The sequence below is a fragment of the Heptranchias perlo genome, chromosome 3, assembly GCF_035084215.1.
Source record: "Heptranchias perlo isolate sHepPer1 chromosome 3, sHepPer1.hap1, whole genome shotgun sequence".
NCBI classification, from domain to species: Eukaryota; Metazoa; Chordata; class Chondrichthyes; order Hexanchiformes; family Hexanchidae; genus Heptranchias; species Heptranchias perlo.
In genome coordinates, this window is record NC_090327.1 from 771,955 (window position 1) to 798,437 (window position 26,483).

The window sequence follows — 26,483 nt, forward strand, 5'->3', positions numbered from 1 at the left end:
TCTCTCTCACCGACACACACACACCGCTCTCTCTCCCCGACACACACACACCGCTCTCTCTCCCCGACACACACACACCGCTCTCTCTCCCCGACACACACACACCGCTCTCTCTCACCGACACGCACACACCGCTCTCTCTCCCCGACACGCACACACCGCTCTCTCACCCCGACACGCACACACCGCTCTCTCTCCCCGACACGAACACACCGCTCTCTCTCCCCGACACACACACACCTCTCTCTCCCCGACACACACACACCGCTCTCTCTCCCCGACACACACACACCGCTCTCTCTCCCCGACACACACACACCGCTCTCTCTCCCCGACACACACACACCGCTCTCTCACCGACACACACACACCGCTCTCTCTCACCGACACACACACACCGCTCTCTCTCCCCGACACACACACACCGCTCTCTCCCCGACACACACACACCGCTCTCTCTCCCCGACACACACACACCGCTCTCTCTCACCGACACACACACACCGCTCTCTCTCACCGACACACACACACCGCTCTCTCACCCCGACACGCACACACCGCTCTCTCTCCCCGACACGCACACACCGCTCCCTCACCCCGACACGCACACACCGCTCTCTCTCACCGACACGCACACACACCGCTCTCTCTCACCGACACGCACACACCGCTCTCTCTCCCCGACACGCACACACCGCTCCCTCACCCCGACACGCACACACCGCTCTCTCTCCCCGACACGCACACACCGCTCTCTCTCACCGACACGCACACACCGCTCTCTCTCCCCGACACACACACACCGCTCTCTCCCCGACACACACACACCGCTCTCTCTCCCCGACACACACACACCGCTCTCTCTCCCCGACACACACACACCGCTCTCTCTCCCCGACACACACACACCGCTCTCTCTCACCGACACACACACACCGCTCTCTCTCCCCGACACACACACACCGCTCTCTCTCACCGACACACACACACCGCTCTCTCTCACCGACACACACACACCGCTCTCTCTCCCCGACACACACACACCGCTCTCTCTCACCGACACACACACACCGCTCTCTCTCCCCGACACACACACACCGCTCTCTCTCCCCGACACGCACACACCGCTCTCTCTCACCGACACGCACACACCGCTCTCTCTCCCCGACACACACACACCGCTCTCTCTCCCCGACACGCACACACCGCTCTCTCTCACCGACACGCACACACCGCTCTCTCTCCCCGACACGCACACACCGCTCTCTCACCCCGACACGCACACACCGCTCTCTCTCCCCGACACGCACACACCGCTCTCTCTCACCGACACACACACACCGCTCTCTCTCCCCGACACACACACACCGCTCTCTCTCCCCGACACACACACACCGCTCTCTCTCCCCGACACACACACACCGCTCTCTCTCACCGACACACACACACCGCTCTCTCTCACCGACACACACACACCGCTCTCTCTCCCCGACACACACACACCGCTCTCTCTCCCCGACACACACACACCGCTCTCTCTCACCGACACACACACACCGCTCTCTCTCCCCGACACACACACACCGCTCTCTCTCACCGACACGCACACACCGCTCTCTCTCCCCGACACTCACACACCGCTCTCTCTCACCGACACACACACACCGCTCTCTCTCACCGACACACACACACCGCTCTCTCTCACCGACACACACACACCGCTCTCTCTCACCGACACACACACACCGCTCTCTCTCCCCGACACACACACACCGCTCTCTCTCACCGACACGCACACACCGCTCTCTCTCCCCGACACGCACACACCGCTCTCTCTCACCGACACACACACACCGCTCTCTCTCACCGACACACACACACCGCTCTCTCTCCCCGACACGCACACACCGCTCTCTCTCACCGACACGCACACACCGCTCTCTCTCCCCGACACACACACACCGCTCTCTCTCACCGACACACACACACCGCTCTCTCTCCCCGACACACACACACCGCTCTCTCTCACCGACACACACACACCGCTCTCTCTCCCCGACACACACACACCACTCTCTCTCCCCGACACACACACACCGCTCTCTCTCCCCGACACACACACACACACCGCTCTCTCACCGACACACACACACCGCTCTCTCTCCCCGACACACACACACCGCTCCCACCTACACACACACACATACACCACGCTCTCACCAACACACTCAGTGGGACCCCCTCATCCAGCTCCCTTGGTATGGACATACAGACTCCCTCACCACACCACAGAAATTGATCAATGCACCTCCCTCTCCTCGGAAACAAGCAGATGAATGGGACTGGTGGGGTACAGATTTGACCAGGAGCCCCACTCCATTCGTTCTAACAGCTCCCGTTTACTTTTTCTACCCCTCTGCCTTCGGGTGACTTTGAAGCACCCGCTAATACAGGTGTTTTTACCTGGGCAAATGTAGGCTTGTATAAGTCCCCCACCCGCTGGTCACACAGAATCACGAGAGGGTGAAAGGGAGCAGTGATACAAGCCTGCTCTCGGAAATGCTCAGGTTCGATGTCTGGTCTTTGCTGAGTTTGAATAATCTTAACGACAACACCAACAATTTGCAGAGCTGGCCAGGGCACGGGAGAACTCCCCTGCTCTTCTTCAAACAGTGCCATGGGATCTTTTATGTCAACCTGAACATAACCTCATCCGAAAGACAGCACCTCCTACAGTGCAGTACTCCCTCAGTACTGGATTAAGTGCTTAAGTCCAGCACAGGCACAATGGGCTGCGTGGCCTCCTCCTGTGCAGTATCATTCTATGATTCTAAGTCCTGGAGTGAGACTTGAACCCATGACCTTCTGACTCAGAGGTGAGAGTCTTGCCACTGAGCCATGGCTAACAAGAAATTGGACAAAACCTCCACTCAATGCATCACTTTTAAAGGTTATAATTCATTCTGCTCATTTATTCAGGCGGAATAAATCGGTTTGAAGAGGGAAGTGGATAAATATTTGAAAAAGAAAAATTTCAATGAGTATGGGAAAGGACAGGGGAATGGGACTAAGGGGATAGTTCTTTCAGAGAGGCGGCACATGCACTTCTGCAGTAGAATTCTAATATTCCATGAAAACTGGAGCAGTCACTGAAGGGTCAGGCAAGGGATTCAGGCCAGGCTCCTGCAGGTCGTCCACCAGTGAGAAAGTCCTATAACCTGGGACACAATCCTGCAGGTCGTCCACCAGTGAGAAAGTCCTGTAACCTGGGACACAATCCTGCAGGTCGCCCACCAGTGAGGAAGTCCTGTAACCTGGGACACAATCCTACAGGTCACCCACCAGTGAGGAAGTCCTGTAACCTAGAACACAATCCTGCAGGTCGTCCACCAGTGAGAAAGACCTGTAACCTGGGACACAATCCTGCAGGTCGTCCACCAGTGAGAAAGTCCTGTAACCTGGGACACAATCCTGCAGGTCGTCCACCAGTGAGGAAGTCATAGAATCATAGAAGTTTACTCAAAGGGTGGTGAGTGTCTGGAACGAGCTGCCAGAGGCAGTAGTAGAGGCGGGTACAATTTTGTCTTTTAAAAAGCATTTGGACAGTTACATGGGTAAGATGGGTATCGAGGGATATGGGCCAAGTGCAGGCAATTGGGACTAGCTTAGTGGTATAAACTGGGCGACATGGACATGTTGGGCCGAAGGGCCTGTTTCCATGTTGTAACTTCTATGATTCTATGATAATCTATGATTTACAACATAGAAACAGGCCCTTCGGCCCAACATGTCCATGTCGCCCAGTTTATACCACTAAGCTAGTCCCAATTGCCTGCACTTGGCCCATATCCCTCTATACCCATCTTACCCATGTAACTGTCCAAATGCTTTTTAAAAGACAAAATTGTACCCGCCTCCACTACTGCCTCTGGCAGCTCGTTCCAGACACTCACCACCCTTTGAGTGAAAGAATTGCCCCTCTGGACCCTTTTGTATCTCTCCCCTCTCACCTTAAATCTATGCCCCCTCGTTATAGACTCCCCTACCTTTGGGAAAAGATTTTGACTATCTACCTTATCTATGCCCCTCATTATTTTATAGACTTCTATAAGATCACCCCTAAACCTCCTACTCTCCAGGGAAAAAAGTCCCAGTCTGTCTAACCTCTCCCTATAAGTCAAACCATCAAGTCCCGGTAGCATCCTAGTAAATCTTTTCTGCACTCTTTCTAGTTTAATAATATCCTTTCTATAATAGGGTGACCAGAACTGTACACAGTATTCCAAGTGCAGCCTTACTAATGTCTTGTACAACTTCAACAAGACATCCCAACTCCTGTATTCAATGTTCTGACCAATGAAACCAAGCATTCCGAATGCCTTCTTCACCACCCTATCCACCTGTGACTCCACTTTCAAGGAGCTATGAATCTGTACTCCCAGATCTCTTTGTTCTATAACTCTCCCCAACGCCCTACCATTAACGGAGTAGGTCCTGGCCCGATTCGATCTACCAAAATGCATCACCTCACATTGATCTAAATTAAACTCCATCTGCCATTCATCGGCCCACTGGCCCAATTTATCAAGATCCCGTTGCAATCCCAGATAACCTTCTTCACTGTCCACAATGTCACCAATCTTGGGGTGTCATCTGCAAACTTACTAACCATGCCTCCTAAATTCTCATCCAAATCATTAATATAAATAACAAATAACAGCGGACCCAGCACCGATCCCTGAGGCACACCGCTGGTCACAGGCTTCCAGTTTGAAAAACAACCCTCTGCAACCACCCTCTGTCTTCTGTCGTCAAGCCAATTTTGTATCCAATTGGCTATCTCACCTTGGATCCCGTGAGATTTAACCTTATGTAACAACCTACCATGCGGTACCTTGTCAAAGGCTTTGCTAAAGTCCATGTAGACCACGTCTACTGCACAGCCCTCATCTATCTTCTTGGTTACCCCTTCAAAAAACTCAATCAAATTTGTGAGACATGATTTTCCTCTCACAAAGTCCTGTAACCTGGGACACACTCTAACTCTTGCCTTCACCTGTTGCCATCAACTTATTTTTTTACCAGTGCTGTAACTCAGTATCCCAGATCACCCACAGGCCTTCAGCGCCGCGAGGGTTAACAAGACAGTTTTAACACTCCATTCATCCCTCTCATTACATCCCCACCCCCTGGGCTGATAACAGGAGCCAACTCCCCCAGTCAACGGCAGCAGCTTCATTCCAGAGAAAGTCAAATCCTGGTTAAAAATCCACATTGTCTTAAAACAAACTGAACTGTGAAAGTCTAGCACCACAGACACAGGAGTCACCCAAATACCACAGTATCTCCTTAAATTCAAACTGGATAATGCAGTTGTACGCGTCCAACCCTGAGTCAGGATTGCTGAGAGAAGGCCGATTGAGACGGCCAGTTGGTACACAGCCACACTTTCACAGAGGTTACATCTCTGTCAGTTGTAGCCTGGTTACTGGCATTCCACAACACCCTGACTACCTTCATTATATGGACCACATTTACATGATACTTGCACACAAACACCAAACCAGCTCCGCATGATAAACACCGCCTCTGAAACATTTATTCCTGAGGTTTATTGCTGCTCATGACTGACAGCCCACGTTCTGTGTAGTACACACTGTACCCAGCTTACCTTCTGATGATGGTGATGGCACTTCGCACCGGGACTGATGGTGATCGATAGATTCCGTGATGGCGATGGGCTCAGGGGTCCTATCAGGAACCATATTCCGTCCCTCCATTTGTGACGTCCAGCCATTGCTCTGCCTCTCGGATCTCAATCCATCAGTTCTTCGGGGGCCTTTGACCACACACGGATCCTTCTTCCGAAAGTGGGCAGTCAGAAACTTCCACCAGCTGCTCTCCTCAGAGTTTTCTTTCGGGGAGCGTGCAGAGTTCCCTGTAGGAGTCTTAAATGTGTCTGTAAGAGGCGAGTGTTGCACCAGCCAATTCTTACCTTGCCTACATGAGCTGGACGTCTCTCGATTTGGCGTGTCTGAGGGAGATCTGCTCCCATTTACAGGCGGCTGCAGACTTCGTGGATAGGAGTCCCCAACACTCTGTGTCCTGACCCTGCTGCTCTCAGGCTCCTTTTTGGTCTCAGCCCCTCTCCTTATGCGAAAGCTCAAGCTTCTCCTCAGCGATTTGAGGGATATCTTGGAGCTTTGGGTCTTGTGATCGCTTCCTGGTTCTTTTGCACTCCCAACTTTCCCGGAGGAGCCAGCCCATCGTTGACTGGACCACAGGTAGCCGGCTCGGAAGAAGCCCGTGGTGTCAGCCCTGGTGACGGTGGTGGTACATTCAGCCACTGCACTGTCTGGCAGCTCAGTACCACCGTGCAGAGCAGTTCTGTTAACCTCAAGGAAACTCATACTGAGAGGTCTCCGCTGCTCCTTCTTCCTAGCAAGTAGGTTGCACGCTCTACGCTGCACACTTACTGTTGGTGCTTCGCCATCCCGCTTTGAATATCCCGTTTGGCTCAGCGGATCAGGATCGCTCCCTCCCCTCCCTCTTACATCGGGCGACGGTGACTGTGAGCCCAGCTCTGGAAGTAATCCGATCCTCTTCTCTGGGACACAGAAGCTTCTGGGTCTGTTGCTGACAGACTTCAGTGGGGAATCGACCATGGCGCTTGACAACTTCCCTGAGAAATCCACAGCGTCACAGGGGTTGGCCGCCTTCCGGAGAAGACCCGCCCGGCCCTCAATTAATCTCTTGAACTTAACCTGTAAAGCACCGGTGAGGTTTACCTGCTCAGACACAGCAGGCAAGCAAGCAGGCTCAGCCTGTTCACCAGCTGGGTTGCAGCATCGACACTTCTTTGCATCACGATTGCCTTCAGCCTGCGATATCCTCTTGTACTCGGGTTTGCCACACTCCATCCCTAGCTCTCCTTCACAGCATCTACCTTACCCGTCCGAGCTCAGCTTGGGCTCACAAGGAGCCTGGAGCTCAAAGTCATCTGATGATCAACAATCTCTTCCCTCCCTGTAGACTTGCAAACTGCACTGAAACTCTGCACCACCCCTGTCCTGTGTGTCACAGGCAGCCTTGCGCTGGAAGCTGCTGTTGTTGGGGGATAAGACTGTCAGAGGCCCGTCAGCCAGCACCAGCATCTTTCACTCTCAGGCGTCTCATTGGGTGCTGCGGTCTCCTGGCTCAAAGGAAAACATTCCTCTCTGCTTGAGTCACCTCGATAACTGGAGCCAAACCAGCTTTAAAAAAATAACAAACCATGCGGGGTGTGTGTGGGGGAGTTCCTCCCGGGCAGTAACTAGAGACGGGTGCTGCTGGACTGGGTCTCCCGCATTTTGGTTCAAAGTCAGAATGCCACAGCGTGCAACGGTCTGTCCTCCACGGAGTTCACCAGCGTCCCCGTCGCTGCACACGAGCACTGAACCAAAGTTGCTCCATGTTTAACTCTCTTCTCTCAGTACACCAGAGAGCAGTGCTGCTGTGAGCCCATGGCTGCAAGCCTCTTGTTGTGGCTTGCACTCAGGACGGCAACACGTCAGTTGCCTTCTGTCTTAGACCTGCACGTGATTAGTTGAGAAATGCTCACACACCGTGCCTGCATGCCTGTACCTTGTACTGTGTCTGTCAGCAAAGAGAGTGGGAAAACGTGGAGTGGATCAACAACACTCCCAGCACTGCTCACATCCACCCAAACAGGGCTCCGACAGACACGTGCAGCTGGGTCGTGCCAAAGGCAAACAGGTAATGACGGCGAATGACAGAGCGACAGAATCAGCAGAACGAGGAAGCCTTGGGGTCGTGAGATTGTCACAAGCGGACTGTGTGTGATTGTGCAGCAAAAACTCTCCAGTGGCTGGAGTCATACCTAGCACAAAGGAAGATGGTAGAGGTTGTTGGAGGCCAATCATCTCAGCCCCAGGGCATTGCTGCAGGAGTTCCTCAGGGCAGTGTCCTAGGCCCAACCATCTTCAGCTGCTTCATCAATGACCTTCCCTCCATCATCAGGTCAGAAATGGGGATGTTCGCTGATGATTGCACAGTGTTCAGTTCCATTCGCAACCCCTCAGATAATGAAGCAGTCCGAGCCCGCATGCAGCAAGACTTGGACAACATTCAGGCTTGGGCTGATAAGTGACAAGTAACATTCGAGCCAGACAAATACCAGGCAATGACCATCTCCAACAAGAGAGAGTCTAACCACCTCCCCTTGACATTCAACGGCATTACCATCACCGAATCCACCACCATCAACATCCTGGGGGTCATCATTGACCAGAAACTTAACTGGACCAGCCACATAAATACTGTGGCTACAAGAGCAGGTCAGAGGCTGGGTATTCTGCGGCGAGTGACTCACCTCCTGACTCCCCAAAGCCTTTCCACCATCTACAAGGCACAAGTCAGGAATGTGATGGAATACTCTCCACTTGCCTGGATGAGTGCAGCTCCAACACACTCAAGAAGCTCGACACCATCCAGGACAAAGCAGCCCGCTTGATTGGCACCCCATCCACCACACTAAACATTCACTCCCTTCACCACCGGTGCACAGTAGCTGCAGTGTGCACCATCCACAGGATGCACTGCAGCAACTCGCCAAGGCTTCTTCGACAGCACCTCCCAAATCCACGACCTCTACCACCTAGAAGGACAAGGGCAACAGACACATGGGAACAACACCACCTGCACGTTCCCCTCCAAGTCACACACCATCCCGACTTGGAAATATATCGCCGTTCCTTCATTGTCGCTGGGTCAAAATCCTGGAACTCCCTTCCTGACAGCACTGTGGGAGAACCTTCACCACACGGACTGCAGCGGTTCAAGAAGGCGGCTCACCACCACCTTCCCAAGGGCAATTAGGGATGGGCAATAAATGCCGGCCTCGCCAGCAATGCCCACATCCCATGAACGAATAATTTTTAAAAAGGCTGCTCAGTTGAGATGAGAGCCTCTGCCTCTCTTGCTTACGTTCAACTCAGGGCTCACCTTCAGACATTTCTGTATGGTTAGTCAGAGATGTGTAATCGACCAGAAGCCAGTGAGCTGTTGGCACTGCTATCCCATTTTTGCTTGCTCGTATCGCCAGTCCTAACGGAGGTCCGAATTCTGCACTGTCCATGGGCTGCAGATCTCAGGAACCACAGGAACACTCCCTCCATCAGCTACACTCCTCACTATAAACAACCCAACCTACCTGTCAGCCTTGGCTCAGTGATTGCACTCTCACCTCAGAGTCAGAGGTCGTGGGTTCAAGCCCCACTTCAGGCTGATACTCTAGTGCAGTATTGAGGGAGTGTTGCACTGTCGGAGGGTCAGTACCGAGGGAGTGTTGCACTGTCGGAGGGTCAGTACCGAGGGAGTGTTGCACTGTCGGAGGGTCAGTACCGAGGGAGTGTTGCATTGTCGGAGGGTCAGTACCGAGGGAGTGTTGCACTGTCGGAGGGTCAGTACCGAGGGAGTGTTGCACTGTCGGAGGGTCAGTACCGAGGGAGTGTTGCACTGTCGGAGGGTCAGTACCGAGGGAGTGTTGCACTGTCGGAGGGTCAGTGCCGAGGGAGTGTTGCACTGTCGGAGGGTCAGTACCGAGGGAGTGTTGCACTGTCGGAGGGTCAGTACCGAGGGGGTGTTGCACTGTCGGAGGGTCACTACCGAGGGAGTGTTGCACTGTCGGAGGGTCACTACCGAGGGAGTGTTGCACTGTCGGAGGGTCAGTACCGAGGGAGTGTTGCACTGTCGGAGGGTCAGTACCGAGGGAGTGTTGCACTGTCGGAGGGTCATACCGAGGGAGTGTTGCACTGTCGGAGGGTCAGTACCGAGGGAGTGTTGCACTGTCGGAGGGTCAGTACCGAGGGAATGTTGCACTGTCGGAGGGTCAGTACCGAGGGAGTGTTGCACTGTCGGAGGGTCAGTACCGAGGGAGTGCTGCACTGTCGGAGGGTCAGTACTGAGGGAGTGTTCCACTGTCGGAGGGTCAGAACTGAGGGAGTGTTGCACTGTCGGAGGGTCAGAACTAAGGGAGTGCTGCACTGTCGAGGGACAGTACTGAGGGAGTGGTGCACTGTCGGAGGTGCCGTCTTTCAGATGAGATATTAAACCGAGTGGATGTAAAAAAATTCCGGGCACTATTTGAAGAAGAGCAGGGGAGTTCTCTCCGGCGACATGGCCAATTTTTCTCCCTCAAACAACATCATTAAAACAGATTATCTGGTCATTATCACATTGCTGATTGTGGGACCTTGCTGTGCACAAATTAGCTGCTACATTTCTTACATTACAACAGGACTACACTTCAAAAAGTACTTCATTGGTTATAAAGTGCATTGGGACACCCTGAGGACATGAAATGCACTATAAAAATACAAATTCAACCTTTTTTGCTTTTAACACAAAGATGCAGCCAAATTGATCCAATCTCACAGAAACTTCAGGAAATACACAACAGTTCTATTTGAAGGAACTGCACTCAAAAGTTACAAAGAATTACATAGAATGTACAGCACAGAAACAGGCCATTGGGACAAAAGGTCCATGCTGGTGTTTATGCTCCAAACGACCCTCCTCTCTCCCGACTTCATCTCACCCTATCAGCAGAGCGAGCATGGCACCAGGAGCCCGAGTAAAATTGAAGTCAATAGGAATCAGGGGGAAAACTCTCCAGTGGCTGGAGTCATACCTAGTACAAAGGAAGATGGTAGTGGTTGTTGGAGGCCAATCATCTCAGCCCCAGGACATTGCTGCAGGAGTTCCTCAGGGCAGTGTCCTAGGCCCAACCATCTTCAGCTGCTTCATCAATGACCTTCCCTCCATCATAAGGTCAGAAATGGGGATGTTCGCTGATGACTGCACAGTGTTCAGTTCCATTCACAACCCCTCAGATAATGAAGCAGTCCATGCCCGCATGCAGCAAGACCTGGACAACATCCAGGCTTGGGCTGAAAGTGGCAAGTAACATTTGCGCCAGACAAGTGCCAGGCAATGACCATCTCCAACAAGAGAGAATCTAACCACCTCCCCTTGACATTCCATAAGACCATAAGAGATAGGAGCAGGAGTAGGCCATTCGGCCCCTCGAGCCTGCTCTGCCATTCAATGAGATCATGGCTGATCTGATTTTTACCTCGACTCCACTTTCCCGCCCTTTCCCTATATCCTTTGACTCACTTGCTGATCAAAAATTTGTCTAACTCAACCTTGAACGTATTGAATGACTCAGCCTCGAATGTATTCAATGACTCAGCCTCCACAGCTTTTTGGGGTGAAGAATTCCAAAGATTCATGACCCTCTAGGAGAAGAAATTCCTCCTCATTGCCATCTTAAACGGGTGACCCCTTATTCTGAGACTATGCCCCCTAGTTTTAGAGTCCCCCATGAGGGGTAACATCCTCTCAGCATCTACCCGATCGAGTCCCCTCAAAATCTTGTATGTTTTAATAAGATCTCCTCTCATTCTTCTAAACTCCAACGAATATAGACCCAACCAGTTCAATCTTTCCTCATAAGACAACCCTTCCATACCCGCAATCAACCTAGTGAACCTTCTCTGAACAGGTTGGGTCTATATTCGTTGGAGTTTAGAAGAATGAGAGGAGATCTTATTAAAACATACAAGATTTTGAGGGGACTCGATCGGGTAGATGCTGAGAGGATGTTACCCCTCATGGGGGACTCTAAAACTAGGGGGCATAGTCTCAGAATAAGGGGTCACCCGTTTAAGATGGCAATGAGGAGGAATTTCTTCTCCTAGAGGGTCATGAACCTTCTTCTCCTAGAGGGTCAAGGAAGGACATACAAGTATGTCCTTCCTTAAATAAGGGTACCAGAACTGCACGCTGTACTCCAAGTGTGGTCTCACCAGCATCCTGTACAGTTGTAGCATGACTTCCCTAGAAATAAAGGCCAATATTCTGTTTGCCTTCCGGATTACCTGCTGCACTTGTATGTTGACTTTTTGTATTTCATGTACGTGGACACCCAGATCCCTCTGTACGGCAGCATTTTGTAGTATTTCTCCATTCAAATAATATTTTGCTTTTTTATTTTTCCTCCCAAAGTGGATGACTTCACATTTTCCCACATTATATTCCATCTGCCAAATTTTTGCCATTCGCTTAACCTGTCAATATCCCTTTGCAGACACTTTGTGTCCTCATCGCAACCTTAAATGCATCGATGCTATTCGCCTCGACTACTCCTTGTGATAGCGAGTTCCACATTTTCACCGTTCTCTGGGTAAAGAAGTTTCTCCTGAATTCCCTATTGGATTTATTACTAACTATCTGATATTTATGGCTCCTAGTTCTGGTCTCCCCCACAAGTGGAAACATCTTCTCGATGTCTACCCTATCAAACCCTTTCATAATAAGAACGTAAGAACATAAGAAATAGGAGCCGGAGTAGGCCATACGGCCCCTCCAGCCTGCTCTGCCGTTCAATAAGATCATAGAACCATAGAAAAGATATAGCACAGAAGGGGGCCATTCGGCCCATCGTGTCCATGCCGGCTCAAAGAACAACCAGTTGCCCATTCTAATCCCATCTTCCAGCACCCGGTCCGTAGCCCTGCAGCTTACAGCACTTTAGGTGCAGGTCCAGGTACTTTTAAAAAGAGTTGAGGGTCCCTGCCTCTACCACCAATTCGGGTTGTGAATTCCATACACCCACCACCCTCTGGCTAAAAAAGTTTTTCCTCATGTCCCCTCTAATCCTTCCACCAATCAGCTTAAATCTATGTCCTCTCGTTCTTGAACTCTCCGCTAGGGGAAACGGGTACTTCCTGTCTACTCTATCTAGGCCCCTCATAATTTTGTACACCTCAATCAAGTCTCCCCTCAGCCTCCTCTGCTCCAAGGAAAACAACCCCAGCCTATCCAATCTCTCCTCGGAGCTGCAATTTTCAAGCCCTGGCAACATTCTTGTAAATCTTCTCTGCACTCTCTCCAGAGCAATTACATCCTTCCTATAATGTGGTGACCAGAACTGCACACAATACTCCAGCTGTGGCCTTACCAGTGTTTTATACAGTTCCATCATTACATCCCTGCTTTTGTATTCTATACCTCGGCTAATAACGGAAAGCATTCCGTTTGCCTTCTTCACAACCTTATCTACCTGTACTGCCACCTTCAGGGACCTGTGCAGATTTTTGTTTATTCGTTCACGGGATGTGGGCTTCGCTGGCGAGGCCAGCATTTATTGCCCATCACTAATTGCCCTCGAGGAGGTGGTGGTGAGCCGCCTTCTTGAACCGCTGCAGTCCGTGTGGTGACGGTTCTCCCACAGTGCTGTTAGGAAGGGAGTTCCAGGATTTTGACCCAGCGACAATGAAGGAACGATGCACTCCAAGGTCTCTCACTTCCTCTACCCCTCAATATATTCCCGTTTACTGCATATTCCCTTTTACTGTTTGCCCTCCCGAAGTGCATTACCTCACACTTCTCCGGGTTGAACTCCATTTGCCACTTTTCTTCCCACTCCACCAATCCAATGATATCTTCTTGGAGTCTACAGCTCTCCTCTTCACTATCAACTACACGGCCAATTTTTGTGTCGTCTGCAAATTTGCCAATCATGCCCCCTATTTTCAAGTATATACCACAAACAGCAAGGGACCCAACACTGAGCCCTGTCGCACACCAGTGGAAACGGATTTCCATTCGCAAAGACATCCATCGACTTTTACCCTTTGTTTCCTGTTACTGAGCCAATTTTGGATCCAATTCGCCACATTTCCCTGTATCCCATCGGCTTTTACCTTTCTGACCAGTCTGCCATGTGGGGACCTTGTCAAATGCCTTACTAAAATCCATGTGGACAACATCCACTGCACTACCCTCATCAATCCTCCTTGTCACTTCCTCAAAGAATTCAATCAGATTTGTACGGCATGACCTTCTCTGAACAAATCCACGCTGACTATCCCTGATTAAACCATGCCTTTCCAAGTGACAGTTTATCCTCACTCTCAGTATTGATTCTAATAGTTTGCCCACCACCGAGGTAAGACTGATCGGCCTATAATTGTTCGGCCTTTCCCTCGTACCCTTTTTAAACAATGGTACTACGTTTGCAGTCTTCCAGTCCTCCCGTACCTCCCCTGTATCTAGTGAGGATTGGAAAATGATCCTCAGAGCATCCGCTATTTCCTCCCTGGCTTCCTTCAATAGCCCAGGAAACAATCCATCCGGCCCAGGTAACTTATCAACTTTCAAGGATTCCAGTCCCTCTAGTACTTCCTCTCTCATTATGTTGACCTTATCCAATATTTCACACCTCTCCTCTACGTCCGGATCATCCCTTTCCTTTGTGAATACGGAGACAAAATATTCATTCAAAACCCTACCCACATTCCCTGCTTTGACACACAAGTTACATTTATCGTCCCTGATAGGTCCCACCTTTTCCTTAGCTATCCTCTTGTTCTTAATGTACTGATAAAACATCTTTGGGTTTTCTTTCATCTTACTAGCTAATATATTTTCATGCCCTCTCTTTGTTTTCTTTATTTCCTTTTTTACGTCATCCCTGTACTTTCTATACTCCTCTAGGCTTTCTGCAGTATTTAGTTTTCTGTGACAGTCATAAGCTTTCTTTTTCTGCTTTATCTTGCCCCGTATACTTCTAGCCAGCCAGGGGGCTCTAAATTTGGCAGTGTCACCCTTTTTCTTTGAGGGGACGTGTCTGCATTGTACCTGTAAAATTTCACTTTTTAGTGCCTCCCACTGGCTTGCCACTGATATCTCCTCAAGCAGTTGTGTCCAGTCCACTTCTGCCAAATCACCTCTTAGTTCTGTAAAATTTGCCTTCCCCCAATTTAAAACGTTTACTCTTGATTTAACTCTGTCCTTTTCCATAATAATGCTAAAACTAACTGAATTGTGGTCACTATCCTCAATATGGTCACCCACTGTCAGTTCACCCACTTGCCCATCTTCATTTCCCAGGACTAAATCTAGAATTGCATCCCCTCTTGTTGGGCTTGTCACGTACTGGCTAAAAAAGTTCTCCTGGAAACTGATCAAGAATTTTGCACCCTCTGTGCCCCTCACACAGTTTGAATCGCAGTTGATGTTAGGGTAGTTGAAGTCCCCGACTATTATTGCCCTCTTATTTTTGCACTCAGAAATTTGCCTAAATATTTGTTCTCCAACTCCCCTTCACTATTCAGGGGTCTGTAGTACACTCCTAGTAGTGTGACTGCCCCTTTTTTATTTCTTCGCTCAACCCATATGGCCTCGATTGATGATCCATTCAGCAGATCATCCCTTCTCACAACTGTAACTGATCCTTTAACCAATAACACTAACCCCCCTCCTTTTTTATCACCCACTCTATCCTGCCTGAAAACTCTATTTCCAGGGATATTGAGCTGCCAATTATCCCCCTCTTTAAGCCAGGTTTCTGTTACAGCAATGATATCATGCTGCCATGTGTCTATCTGAGCCCTTAGCTCATCTACTTTGTTTGTAATACTCTTTGCATTGAAGTATATCCCCTTTAACCCCGTCAAATTCCTGTGCTGAACACTATTTAACCTTTGCTTCTTTTGCCTTTCTGAGTCGCTGACTATGTCACTAACTGCTTTTCTATTTCCCGTTTCCTGGTCTGAATTTGTCCTATCTGTACCTGCCCTTTGGTTCCCATCCCCCTGCCATACTAGTTTAAACCCTCCCCAACAGAACAACAAATGCCCCCATGAGGATATTGGTCCCGGTTCTGCTTGGGTGTAACCTGTCCATCTTGTACAGGTCCCGCCTTTCCCAGAATCGGTCCCAATGCCTCAGGAATTTAAACCCCTCCCTCCTAACCACCTCTCAAGACATGCATTCTTCTGGTCTATTCTCCTATTTCTGCTCTCTCTAGCACGTGGCACTGGGAGTAATCCTGAGATCACTACCTTAGAGGTCCTGCTTTTTAATCAATTTCCTAACTCCCTATATTCTGCTTGCAGGACCTCATCCCTTTTTTTACCGATGTTATTGGTACCGATATGGACCACGACCTCTGGCTGTTCACCCTCCCCCTTCAGAATGTCCTGCAGCCGCTCCGTGACATCCTTGACCCTGGCATCAGGAAGGCAACATACCAGCCTGGAGTCATGTCTGCGGCCGCAGAAACGCCTATCTGTTCCCCTTACGATGGAATCCCCTATCAGTATTGCTCTCCCATTCTTTTTCCTCCCCTCCTGTGCAGCTGAGTCACTCGTGGTGCCAGGGTCTTGGCTCTTGCTGTTTTCCCCTGATAAGCCATCTCCCCCAACAATATCCAAAGCAGAATATCTTTTGAGAGGGAGATAGCCTCAGGGGACTCCTGCTCTACCTGCCTAGACCTTTTACTCTGCCTGGCGGACACCCATTTCCTTTCTGCCTGCGTAATCTTTACCTGCGGTGTGACCACCTCACTGGACGCGCTATCCATGATAATCTCAGCATCGCGGATGCTCCACAGTGAATCCACCCGCAGCTCCAGCTCCGAAATGCGGTTAGCCAGTAGCTGCAGCTGGACACACTTCCTGCACACATGGTCGCCAGGGACACCTGTAGCGTCCATGACTTCCCACATTGAGCAGGAGGAGCATATCATGGGTGTGAGCTCTGCTGCCATGACTTGCCTTAGATTAAGGAGCTTACTCCTTTAAATTACTCTTAATTTCGAGAATGTTAACTACACCAGGGACCTTGATTCACTAAAAAACGCTACTTGCTATAACTAAATAAGTTTTTTTTTAATTCAAATTTTATGCTATAAGTTACTGAGCCCACAGTCTTAAGAAAGAAGAAAACAGAAGATACACTCACCACCAACCACCTACCTGCGACAACACACTGCAGTGATCTGGAAAGATCGTGGCTGATCTTTGGCCTCAACTCGACTTTCCGCCCGATCCCCATATCCCTTGATCTCAGCCTCAACAACTCAGCATCCACAGCCCTATTCCAGTATAATGGGCCCTGGATCCTGCCTCTATTCCAGTATAATAGGCCCTGGATCCTGCCCTTATTCCAGAATAATGGGCCCTGGATCATGCCCCTATTCCAGTATAATGGGCCCTGGATCCTGCCTCTATTCCAGTATAATAGGCCCTGGATCCTGCCCTTATTCCAGAATAATGGGCCCTGGATCCTGCCCTTATTCCAGTATAATGGGCCCTGGATCCTGCCCTTATTCCAGAATAATGGGCCCTGGATCATGCCCCTATTCCAGTATAATGGGCCCTGGATCCTGCCTCTATTCCAGTATAATGGGCCCTGGATCCTGTCTCTATTCCAGTATAATGGGCCCTGGATCCTGCCTCTATTCCAGTATAATGGGCCCTGGATCCTGCCCCTATTCCAGTATAATGGGCCCTGGATCCTGCCCCTATTCCAGTATAATGGGCCCTGGATCCTGCCTCTATTCCAGTATAATAGGCCCTGGATCCTGCCCTTATTCCAGAATAATGGGCCCTGGATCATGCCCCTATTCCAGTATAATGGGCCCTGGATCCTGCCTCTATTCCAGTATAATGGGCCCTGGATCCTGCCTCTATTCCAGTATAATGGGCCCTGGATCCTGCCTCTATTCCAGTATAATGGGCCCTGGATCCTGCCCTTATTCCAGAATAATGGGCTCTGGATCCTGCCTCTATTCCAGTATAATGGGCCCTGGATCCTGCCCTTATTCCAGAATAATGGGCCCTGGATCATGCCTCTATTCCAGAATAATTGGCCCTGGATCCTGCCTCTATTCCAGTATAATGGGCCCTGGATCCTGCCCTTATTCCAGAATAATGGGCCCTGGATCCTGCCTCTATTCCAATATAATGCGCCCTGGATCCTGTCTCTATTCCAGTATAATGGGCCCTGGATCCTGTCTCTATTCCTGTATAATGGGCCCTGGATCCTGTCTCTATTCCAGTATAATGGGCCCTGGATCCTGCCTCTATTCCTGTATAATGGGCCCTGGATCCTGTCTCTATTCCAGTATAATGGGCCCTGAATCCTGCCCTTATTCCAGTATAATGGGCCCTGGATCCTGTCTCTATTCCAGTATAATGGGCCCTGGATCCTGTCTCTATTCCAGTATAATGGGCCCTGGATCCTGCCTCAATTCCAGTATAATGGGCCCTGGATCCTGCCCTTATTCCAGTATAATGGGCCCTGGATCCTGCCCCTGTTCCAGTATAATGGGCCCTGGATCCTGCCCCTATTCCAGTATAATGGGCCCTGGATCCTGCCCTTATTCCAGTATAATGGGCCCTGGATCCCGCCCTTATTCCAGTATAATGGGCCCTGGATCCCGCCCTTATTCCAGTATAATGGGCCCTGGATCCTGTCTCTATTCCAGTATAATGGGCTCTGGATCCTGTCTCTATTCCAGTATAATGGGCCCTGGATCCTGCCCCTATTCCAGTATAATGGGCCCTGGATCATGCCCCTATTCCAGTATAATGGGCCCTGGATCCTGCCTCTATTCCAGTATAATGGGCCCTGGATCCTGCCCTTATTCCAGTATAATGGGCCCTGGATCCTGCCCCTATTCCAGTATAATGGGCCCTGGATCCTGCCCCTATTCCAGTATAATGGGCCCTGGATCCTGCCCTTATTCCAGTATAATGGGCCCTGGATCCCGCCCTTATTCCAGTATAATGGGCCCTGGATCCCGCCCTTATTCCAGTATAATGGGCCCTGGATCCTGTCTCTATTCCAGTATAATGGGCCCTGGATCCTGCCCTTATTCCAGTATAATGGGCCCTGGATCCTGCCCCTATTCCAGTATAATGGGCCCTGGATCCTGCCCCTATTCCAGTATAATGGGCCCTGGATCCCGCCCTTATTCCAGTATAATGGGCCCTGGATCATGCCCTTATTCCAGTATAATGGGCCCTGGATCCTGTCTCTATTCCAGTATAATGGGCTCTGGATCCTGTCTCTATTCCAGTATAATGGGCCCTGGATCCTGCCCCTATTCCAGTATAATGGGCCCTGGATCCTGTCTCTATTCCAGTATAATGGGCCCTGGATCCTGTCTCTATACCAGTATAATGGGCCCTGGATCATGCCCCTATTCCAGTATAATGGGCCCTGGATCCTGTCTCTATTCCAGTATAATGGGCCCTGGATCCCGCCCTTATTCCAGTATAATGGGCCCTGGATCCTGCCCTTATTCCAGTATAATGGGCCCTGGATCCTGCCTCTATTCCAGTATAATGGGCCCTGGATCCTGCCCCTATTCCAGTATAATGGGCCCTGGATCCTGCCTCTATTCCAGTATAATGGGCCCTGGATCCTGCCCTTATTCCAGTATAATGGGCACTGGATCCTGCCTCTATTCCAGTATAATGGGCCCTGGATCCTGCCCCTATTCCAGTATAATGGGCCCTGGATCCTGCCTCTATTCCAGTATAATGGGCCCTGGATCCTGCCCTTATTCCAGTATAATGGGCCCTGGATCCTGCCCCTATTCCAGTATAATGAGCCCTGAATCCTGCCTCTATTCCAGTATAATGGGCCCTGGATCCTGCCCTTATTCCAGTATAATGGGCCCTGGATCCTGCCCTTATTCCAGTATAATGGGCCCTGGATCCTGCCCCTATTCCAGTATAATGAGCCCTGGATCCTGTCTCTATTCCAGTATAATGGGCCCTGGATCCCGCCCTTATTCCAGTATAATGGGCCCTGGATCCTGCCCTTATTCCAGTATAATGGGCCCTGGATCCTGCCTCTATTCCAGTATAATGGGCCCTGGATCCTGCCCCTATTCCAGTATAATGGGCCCTGGATCCTGCCTCTATTCCAGTATAATGGGCCCTGGATCCTGCCCTTATTCCAGTATAATGGGCACTGGATCCTGCCTCTATTCCAGTATAATGGGCCCTGGATCCTGCCCCTATTCCAGTATAATGGGCCCTGGATCCTGCCTCTATTCCAGTATAATGGGCCCTGGATCCTGCCCTTATTCCAGTATAATGGGCCCTGGATCCTGCCCCTATTCCAGTATAATGAGCCCTGAATCCTGCCTCTATTCCAGTATAATGGGCCCTGGATCCTGCCCTTATTCCAGTATAATGGGCACTGGATCCCTCCCCTATTCCAGTATAATGGGCCCTGGATCCTGTCTCTATTCCAGTATAATGGGCCCTGGATCCTGCCCTTATTCCAGTATAATAGGCCCTGGATCCCGCCCTTATTCCAGTATAATGGGTTCTGGATCCCTCCCCTATTCCAGTATAATGGGCCCTGGATCCTGCCCCTATTCCAGTATAATGGGCCCTGGATCCTGCCCCTATTCCAGTATAATGGGCCCTGGATCCTGCCTCTATTCCAGTATAATGGGCCCTGGATACTGCCCCTATTCCAGTATAATGGGCCCTGGATCCTGCCCCTATTCCAGTATAATGGGCCCTGGATCCTGCCCCTATTCCAGTATAATGGGCCCTGGATCCTGCCCCTATTCCAGTATAATGGGCACTGGATACCGCCCTTATTCCAGTATAATGGGCCCTGGATCCTGCCCTTATTTCAATATAATGGGCCCTGGATCCCACCCCTATTCCAGTATAATGGGCACTGGATCCCTCCCCTATTCCAGTATAATGGGCACTGGATCCCACCCCTATTCCAGTATAATGGGCCCTGGATCCTGCCCTTATTTCAATATAATGGGCCCTGGATCCCACCCCTATTCCAGTATAATGGGCACTGGATCCCTCCCCTATTCCAGTATAATGGGCACTGGATCCCACCCCTATTCCAGTATAATGGGCACTGGATCCCACCCCTATTCCAGTATAATGGGCACTGGATCCCTCCCCTATTCCAGTATAATGGGCACTGGATCCCACCCCTATTCCAGTATAATGGGCACTGGATCCTGCCCTTATTTCAATATAATGGGCACTGGATCCCACCCCTATTCCAGTATACCGGACCTGTGTTGCCAACCTATTCTCTGTCATTCTGTCCAGTGCCTCCTACACTCAGCTGCCCAGGGTTGGAATCCTACCTGAATTTCCCCCTCCCCTAACCCAGGGAACGAGGCCAATTGTAGTACTCTAATTGCTGCTGGACTAAGTCCTGTTAAAAAGGCAGACCAGCAATCAAACCTGGATCCATTCTGCTGTGTGCAGCTTCGGACCACAACAAACAGGGCGCTGAGCTAGATGGGAGAACTTGCAGCAACTGTGGAGAAATCTGAATGAATAAACACTTCACATCACTTCACCAAATACCTGGGCCCTCCTGTCAATAAACCTGGCACAAAACAGCAGGTGGAAGAACAACTGCAAATGTTGTTAACATGAAACAAAAACACAAAATGCTGGAAAGAGACAGGAGGTCAGTCCGTGTGTTTCAGGTGCTGACTTCCTCCTGCATATTTCCGGCAATGCTTGATTTATTTCACATTTACGCAGATTTGTAATAAACCTCTAGCTGGGACAAAAGCTAGTGATGTTTGGGGGAAAGCAAGCAGTCACCAGAGGCAGGCTCAGCACATGCTCGGAGTGAAGCGTGTGTCCCTCCACAATGAACGTTTCGTCCTTAACCTCCTGCCATTCATCCTCAAGAAGCTTTTTTACCGAAGATACTCGGCTCGAGCCAGGTGAGCAAAGCCGATCCCCTTTCACCTGCCCAATCTAATCTCTGCTGCTCCCTCACTGCACACTGCAAAGCACCAGCCCAGACTGGGCACATCACTGGGTACCGAGCGCCCTCTGGTGATCAGTACCTGAACTCCCATCGCAGGGTGCTTGCTGGCAGTGGGGGATTCAGGGGCCAATGTACCTTGTCTTGGGATTGAACTGGGTCTCACTGGGAAAAACAAAGAAGCATTTGTTGATAAACAGCAAATACAGGAGAACTCTCCTTCTGGGTAAACCTACCACCCTGTGTAAGAGGTCTGAGGCTGGTACATTCTGAGTAAACTGGTCTCAGTTAAGGCCATGGTTGGGCTGAGCATCCTGGGATAGGGAGGAAGGGGATATCAGGCAAGGGTCCCATTCCTGATTGCCGAGGTCACTGACGTACAGAGACTGAAGGAGTCATATTCAGTTTTTATTGCAGACGACCCTGGGATTTTTGGGAGATCGAACTCCATCCATCTTTCTGTGATGCCGTTCACTATCCAATAACTCCTGCTGGAAAGTGTGTGCGAATGTTGGGTGAGAGCTGAATCAGGATTAGTTGTGAAACCCTCCATGGTTCAGTGACCTGCCATTACTCACAGGACATGGTACTGGAGGGCTGTCACCAGCAAAGAATGAGCAGGGGGTGCCCTTCAGGAGCGAAGGGATGAAAGGGCTGATTTTTAAAAACTGATTAAGGAAAAGCAAACACCAACTGTATGTTTCAGGTCAGAGTTACCCAATAGCAGAAAAACCCTCCAACATCCCTGGCGTTTATTGTTAAACAATCCATTCTCAAACTGCCAGAGAATCTGGAATTTATCAGTGAAGAACTTGAATGGTGATTGGGTGGGTCGATGGGTCAGACACTGTCCTTTCACCTGATGGCACCTGGGGTCAAATCAAGCCCAGGCAGGGGAGGGGGAACCTGTCTCTTCCTTCCAATAAAGAGCGTGTGCAGTGCTCTCTCTCGCTGCTGCTTGTGGCTGAACTGCCCGCTCACACGTCACTAATCGATTACGCTGATCCATGGGAGATTTACGTTCTGGCTTGTATTAGTTAGTTTGGGTGGAACTTGGGCGCAATTTCACATCTTTCATATGGACACAGTATCGGCAAGAAACTCAGGGCCTGTCTGTGAGGGGGGAAGCACAGCCCATGTTCACCCAAAACATACACACAGCAGGGTCACAGGACAGCAAACACCGCAGAGCAATCAGCAGTAGTAACCCTGCCTGGGCATCTCTCCGTGCTGTGCAAGAGCACCACGGCAGCTGTAGCACAGACTGAGAATCAGGTGCAGCCTTCTGATCTGTAGAGTTGTAGTAATTCACCAGCACGTCTCATTAACTACCAGACCATCGGGGAAAGTGACCAACAACGTAAAAACCCATCTGGTTCACAAATGTCCTTCAGGGAAGGAAACCTGCCGTCCTTACCCGGTCTGGCCGATATGTGACTCCAGACCCACAGCAATGTGGTTGATTCTTAATCACCCTCTGAAATGGCCTAGCAAGCCACTTAGTTGTAAAATCTCGCTAAAAAAAGTCATAATAAGAATAAAACCGGACGGACCACCCGGCATCGAACCACTAGGCACCGGACACGACAACGGCAAACCAAGCCCAGTCAACCCTGCAAAGTCCTCCACACGAACATCTAGGGACTTGTGCCAAAATTGGGACAGCTGTCTCACAGACTAGTCAAGCAACAGCCTGACATAGCCATACTCACAGAATCATACCTTTCAGCCAACGTCCCAGACTCTTCCATCACCATCCCTGGGTATGTCCTGTCCCACCGGCAGGACAGACCCACCAGAGGTGGCGGTACAGTGATATACAGTCAGGAGGGAGTGGCCCTGGGAGTCCTCAACATTGACTCTGGACCCCATGAAATCTCATGGCATCAGGTCAAACATGGGCAAGGAAACCTCCTGCTGATTACCACCTACCGTCCTCCCTCAGCTGATGAATCAGTCCTCCTCCATGTTGAGCACCACTTGGAGGAAGCACTGAGGGTAGCAAGGGCACAAAATGTACTCTGGGTGGGGGACTTCAATGTCCATCACCAAGAGTGGCTCGGTAGCACCATTACTGACCAAGCTGGCCGAGTCCTGAAGGACATAGATGCCAGACAGGGCCTGCGGCAGGTGGTGAGCGAACCAACACAAGGGAAAAACTTCCTTGACCTCGTCCTCACCAATCTACCTGTCGCAAATGCATCTGTCCATGACAGTATTGGTAGGAGTGACCACCGCACAATCCTCGTGGAGACGAAGTCCCGTCTTCACACTGAGGACACCATCCAACGTGTTGTGTGAACTACGACCGTGCTAAATGGGATAGATTCAGAACCGATCTAGCAGCTCAAAACTGGGCATCCATGAGGCGCTGTGGGCCATTAGCAGCAGCAGAATTGTATTCCAGCACAATCTGTAACCTCATGGCCCAGTATATTCCTCACTCTACCATTACCATCACGCCAGGGGATCAACCCTGGTTCAATGAGGAGTGTAGAAGAGCATGCCAGGAGTAGCACCAGGCGTACCTAAAAACGAGGTGCCAACCTGGTGAAGCTACAACTCAGGACTACATGCATGCTAAACAGTGGAAGCAATATGCTATAGACAGAGCGAAGCGATTCCACAACCAACGGATCAGATCAAAGCTCTGCAGTCCTGCCACATCCAGTCGTGAATGGTGGTGGACAATTAAACAACTAACGGGAGGAGGAGGCTCTGTAAACATCCGCATCCTCAATGATGGCGGAGTCCAGCACGTGAGTGCAAAAGACAAGGCTGAAGCGTTTGCAACCATCTTCAGCCAGAAGTGCCGAGTGGATGATCCATCTCGGCCTCCTCCCGATATCCCCACCATCACGGAAGCCAGTCTTCAGCCAATTCGATTCACTCCACGTGATATCAAGAAACGGCTGAGTGCACTGGATACAGCAAAGGCTATGGGCCCCGACAACATCCCGACTGTAGTGCTGAAGACTTGTGCTCCAGAACTAGCTGCGCCTCTGGCCAAACTGTTCCAGTACAGCTACAACACTGGCATCTACCCAACAATGTGAAAAATTGCCCAGGTATGTCCTGTCCACAAAAAGCAGGACAAATCCAATCCGGCCAATTACCGACCCATCAGTCTACTCTCAATCATCAGCAAAGTGATGGAAGGTGTTGTCGACAGTGCTATCAGGCGGCACTTACTCACCAATAACCTGCTCACCGATGCTCAGTTTGGGTTCCGCCAGGACCACTCGGCTCCAGACCTCATTACCGCCTTGGTCCAAACATAGACAAAAGAACTGAATTCCAGAGGTGAGGTGAGAGTGACTGTCCTTGGCATCAAGGCAGCATTTGACCGAGTGTGGCACCAAGGAGCCCTAGTGAAATTGAAGTCAATGGGAATCAGGGGGAAAACTCTCCAGTGGCTGGAGTCATACCTAGCACAAAGGAAGATGGTAGTGGTTGTTGGACGCCAATCATCTCAGCCCCAGGATATTGCTGCAGGAGTTCCTCAGGGCAGTGTCCTAGGCCCAACCATCTTCAGCTGCTTCATCAATGACCTTCCCTCCATCGTAAGGTCAGAAATGGGGATGTTCGCTGATGATTGCACAGTGTTCAGTTCCATTCGCAACCCCACAGATAATGAAGCAGTCCGAGCCCGCATGCAGCACGACCTGGACAACATCCAGGCTTGGGCTGATAACTGGCAAGTAACATTCGCGTCAGACAAGTGCCAGGCAACGACCATCTCCAACAAGAGAGAGTCTAACCACCTCCCCTTGACATTCAACGGCATTACCATCGCCGAATCCCCCACCATCAACATCCTGGGGGGTCACCATTGACCAGAAACTTAACTGGACCAGCCATATAAATACTGTGGCTACAAGAGCAGGTCAGAGGCTGGGTATTCTGCGGCGAGTGACTCACCTCCTGACTCCCCAAAGCCTTTCCACCATCTACAAGGCACAAGTCAGGAGTGTGTTGGAATACTCCTCACTTGCCTGGATGAGTGCAGCTCCAACAACACTCAAGAAGCTCGACACCATCCAGGACAAAGCAGCCCGCTTGATTGGCACCCCATCCACCACACTAAACATTCACTCCCTTCACCATCGGCGCACTGTGGCTGCAGTGCGTACCATCCACAGGATGCACTGCAGCAAATCGCCAAGGCTTCTTCGACAGCATCTCCCAAACCCGCGACCTCTACCACCTCGAAGGACAAGGGCAGCAGGCACATGGGAACAACACCACCTGCACGTTCCCCTCCAAGTCACACACCATCCCGACTTGGAAATATATCGCCGTTCCTTCATCGTCGCTGGGTCAAAATCCTGGAACTCCCTTCCTAACAGCACTGTGGGAGAACCTTCACCAAACGGACTGCAGCGGTTCAAGAAGGCAGCTCACCACCACCTTCTCAAGGACAATTAGGGATGGGCAATAAATGCTGACCTCGCCAGCGAAGCCCACATCCCATGAACGAATAAAACAAAACAAGTTGAAGTCTGTACGAGCAATCATCCATTTTAAACACCTGACAGGAGAGTGCTACTAATATTCACTCCAAATGAATATTCAATCCCTTGACCCCCTCCTATCACAGCTTCTGACCACCCAACTTCACCTCCTCAGCTGGGTTCTATCCTGCAACACAGTCTCTAACTCCTGCAAAACTACCGTATTCATCAAACAAAAGCCCTCCAGCTACTGTCCTATCTCCAGCCTCCCCTTTCTTCCAGAATTCCTGGAATGCAGGGTTGTCTCACATCTAGGATCCCACCTCTGCTCATTCAAGACCCTCCAATCAAGTTTCCATCCCTACCACAGCAATTGGTCAAAATCACTGC

General features: G+C 50.5%; 1 protein-coding gene across 3 annotated transcripts in view; it reads right to left on the reverse strand.

The window, feature by feature from the left end:
- The window catches only part of LOC137309207 (arf-GAP with GTPase, ANK repeat and PH domain-containing protein 3-like), an 862,346-nt gene that overhangs the window by 517,723 nt on the left and 318,140 nt on the right, over positions 1 to 26,483 (reverse strand). Inside the window, exon 1 of one of the 3 annotated variants that reach the window (XM_067977468.1) lies at positions 5,672 to 7,548. The exons of the other annotated variants lie outside the window; for them this stretch is intronic. Coding sequence (XP_067833569.1) covers positions 5,672 to 6,920 — 1,249 coding nt within the window. The 5' untranslated portion in view covers positions 6,921 to 7,548. Of the gene's footprint in view, positions 1 to 5,671; positions 7,549 to 26,483 lie in introns of those variants that run through there. 3 annotated transcript variants of the gene reach the window in all.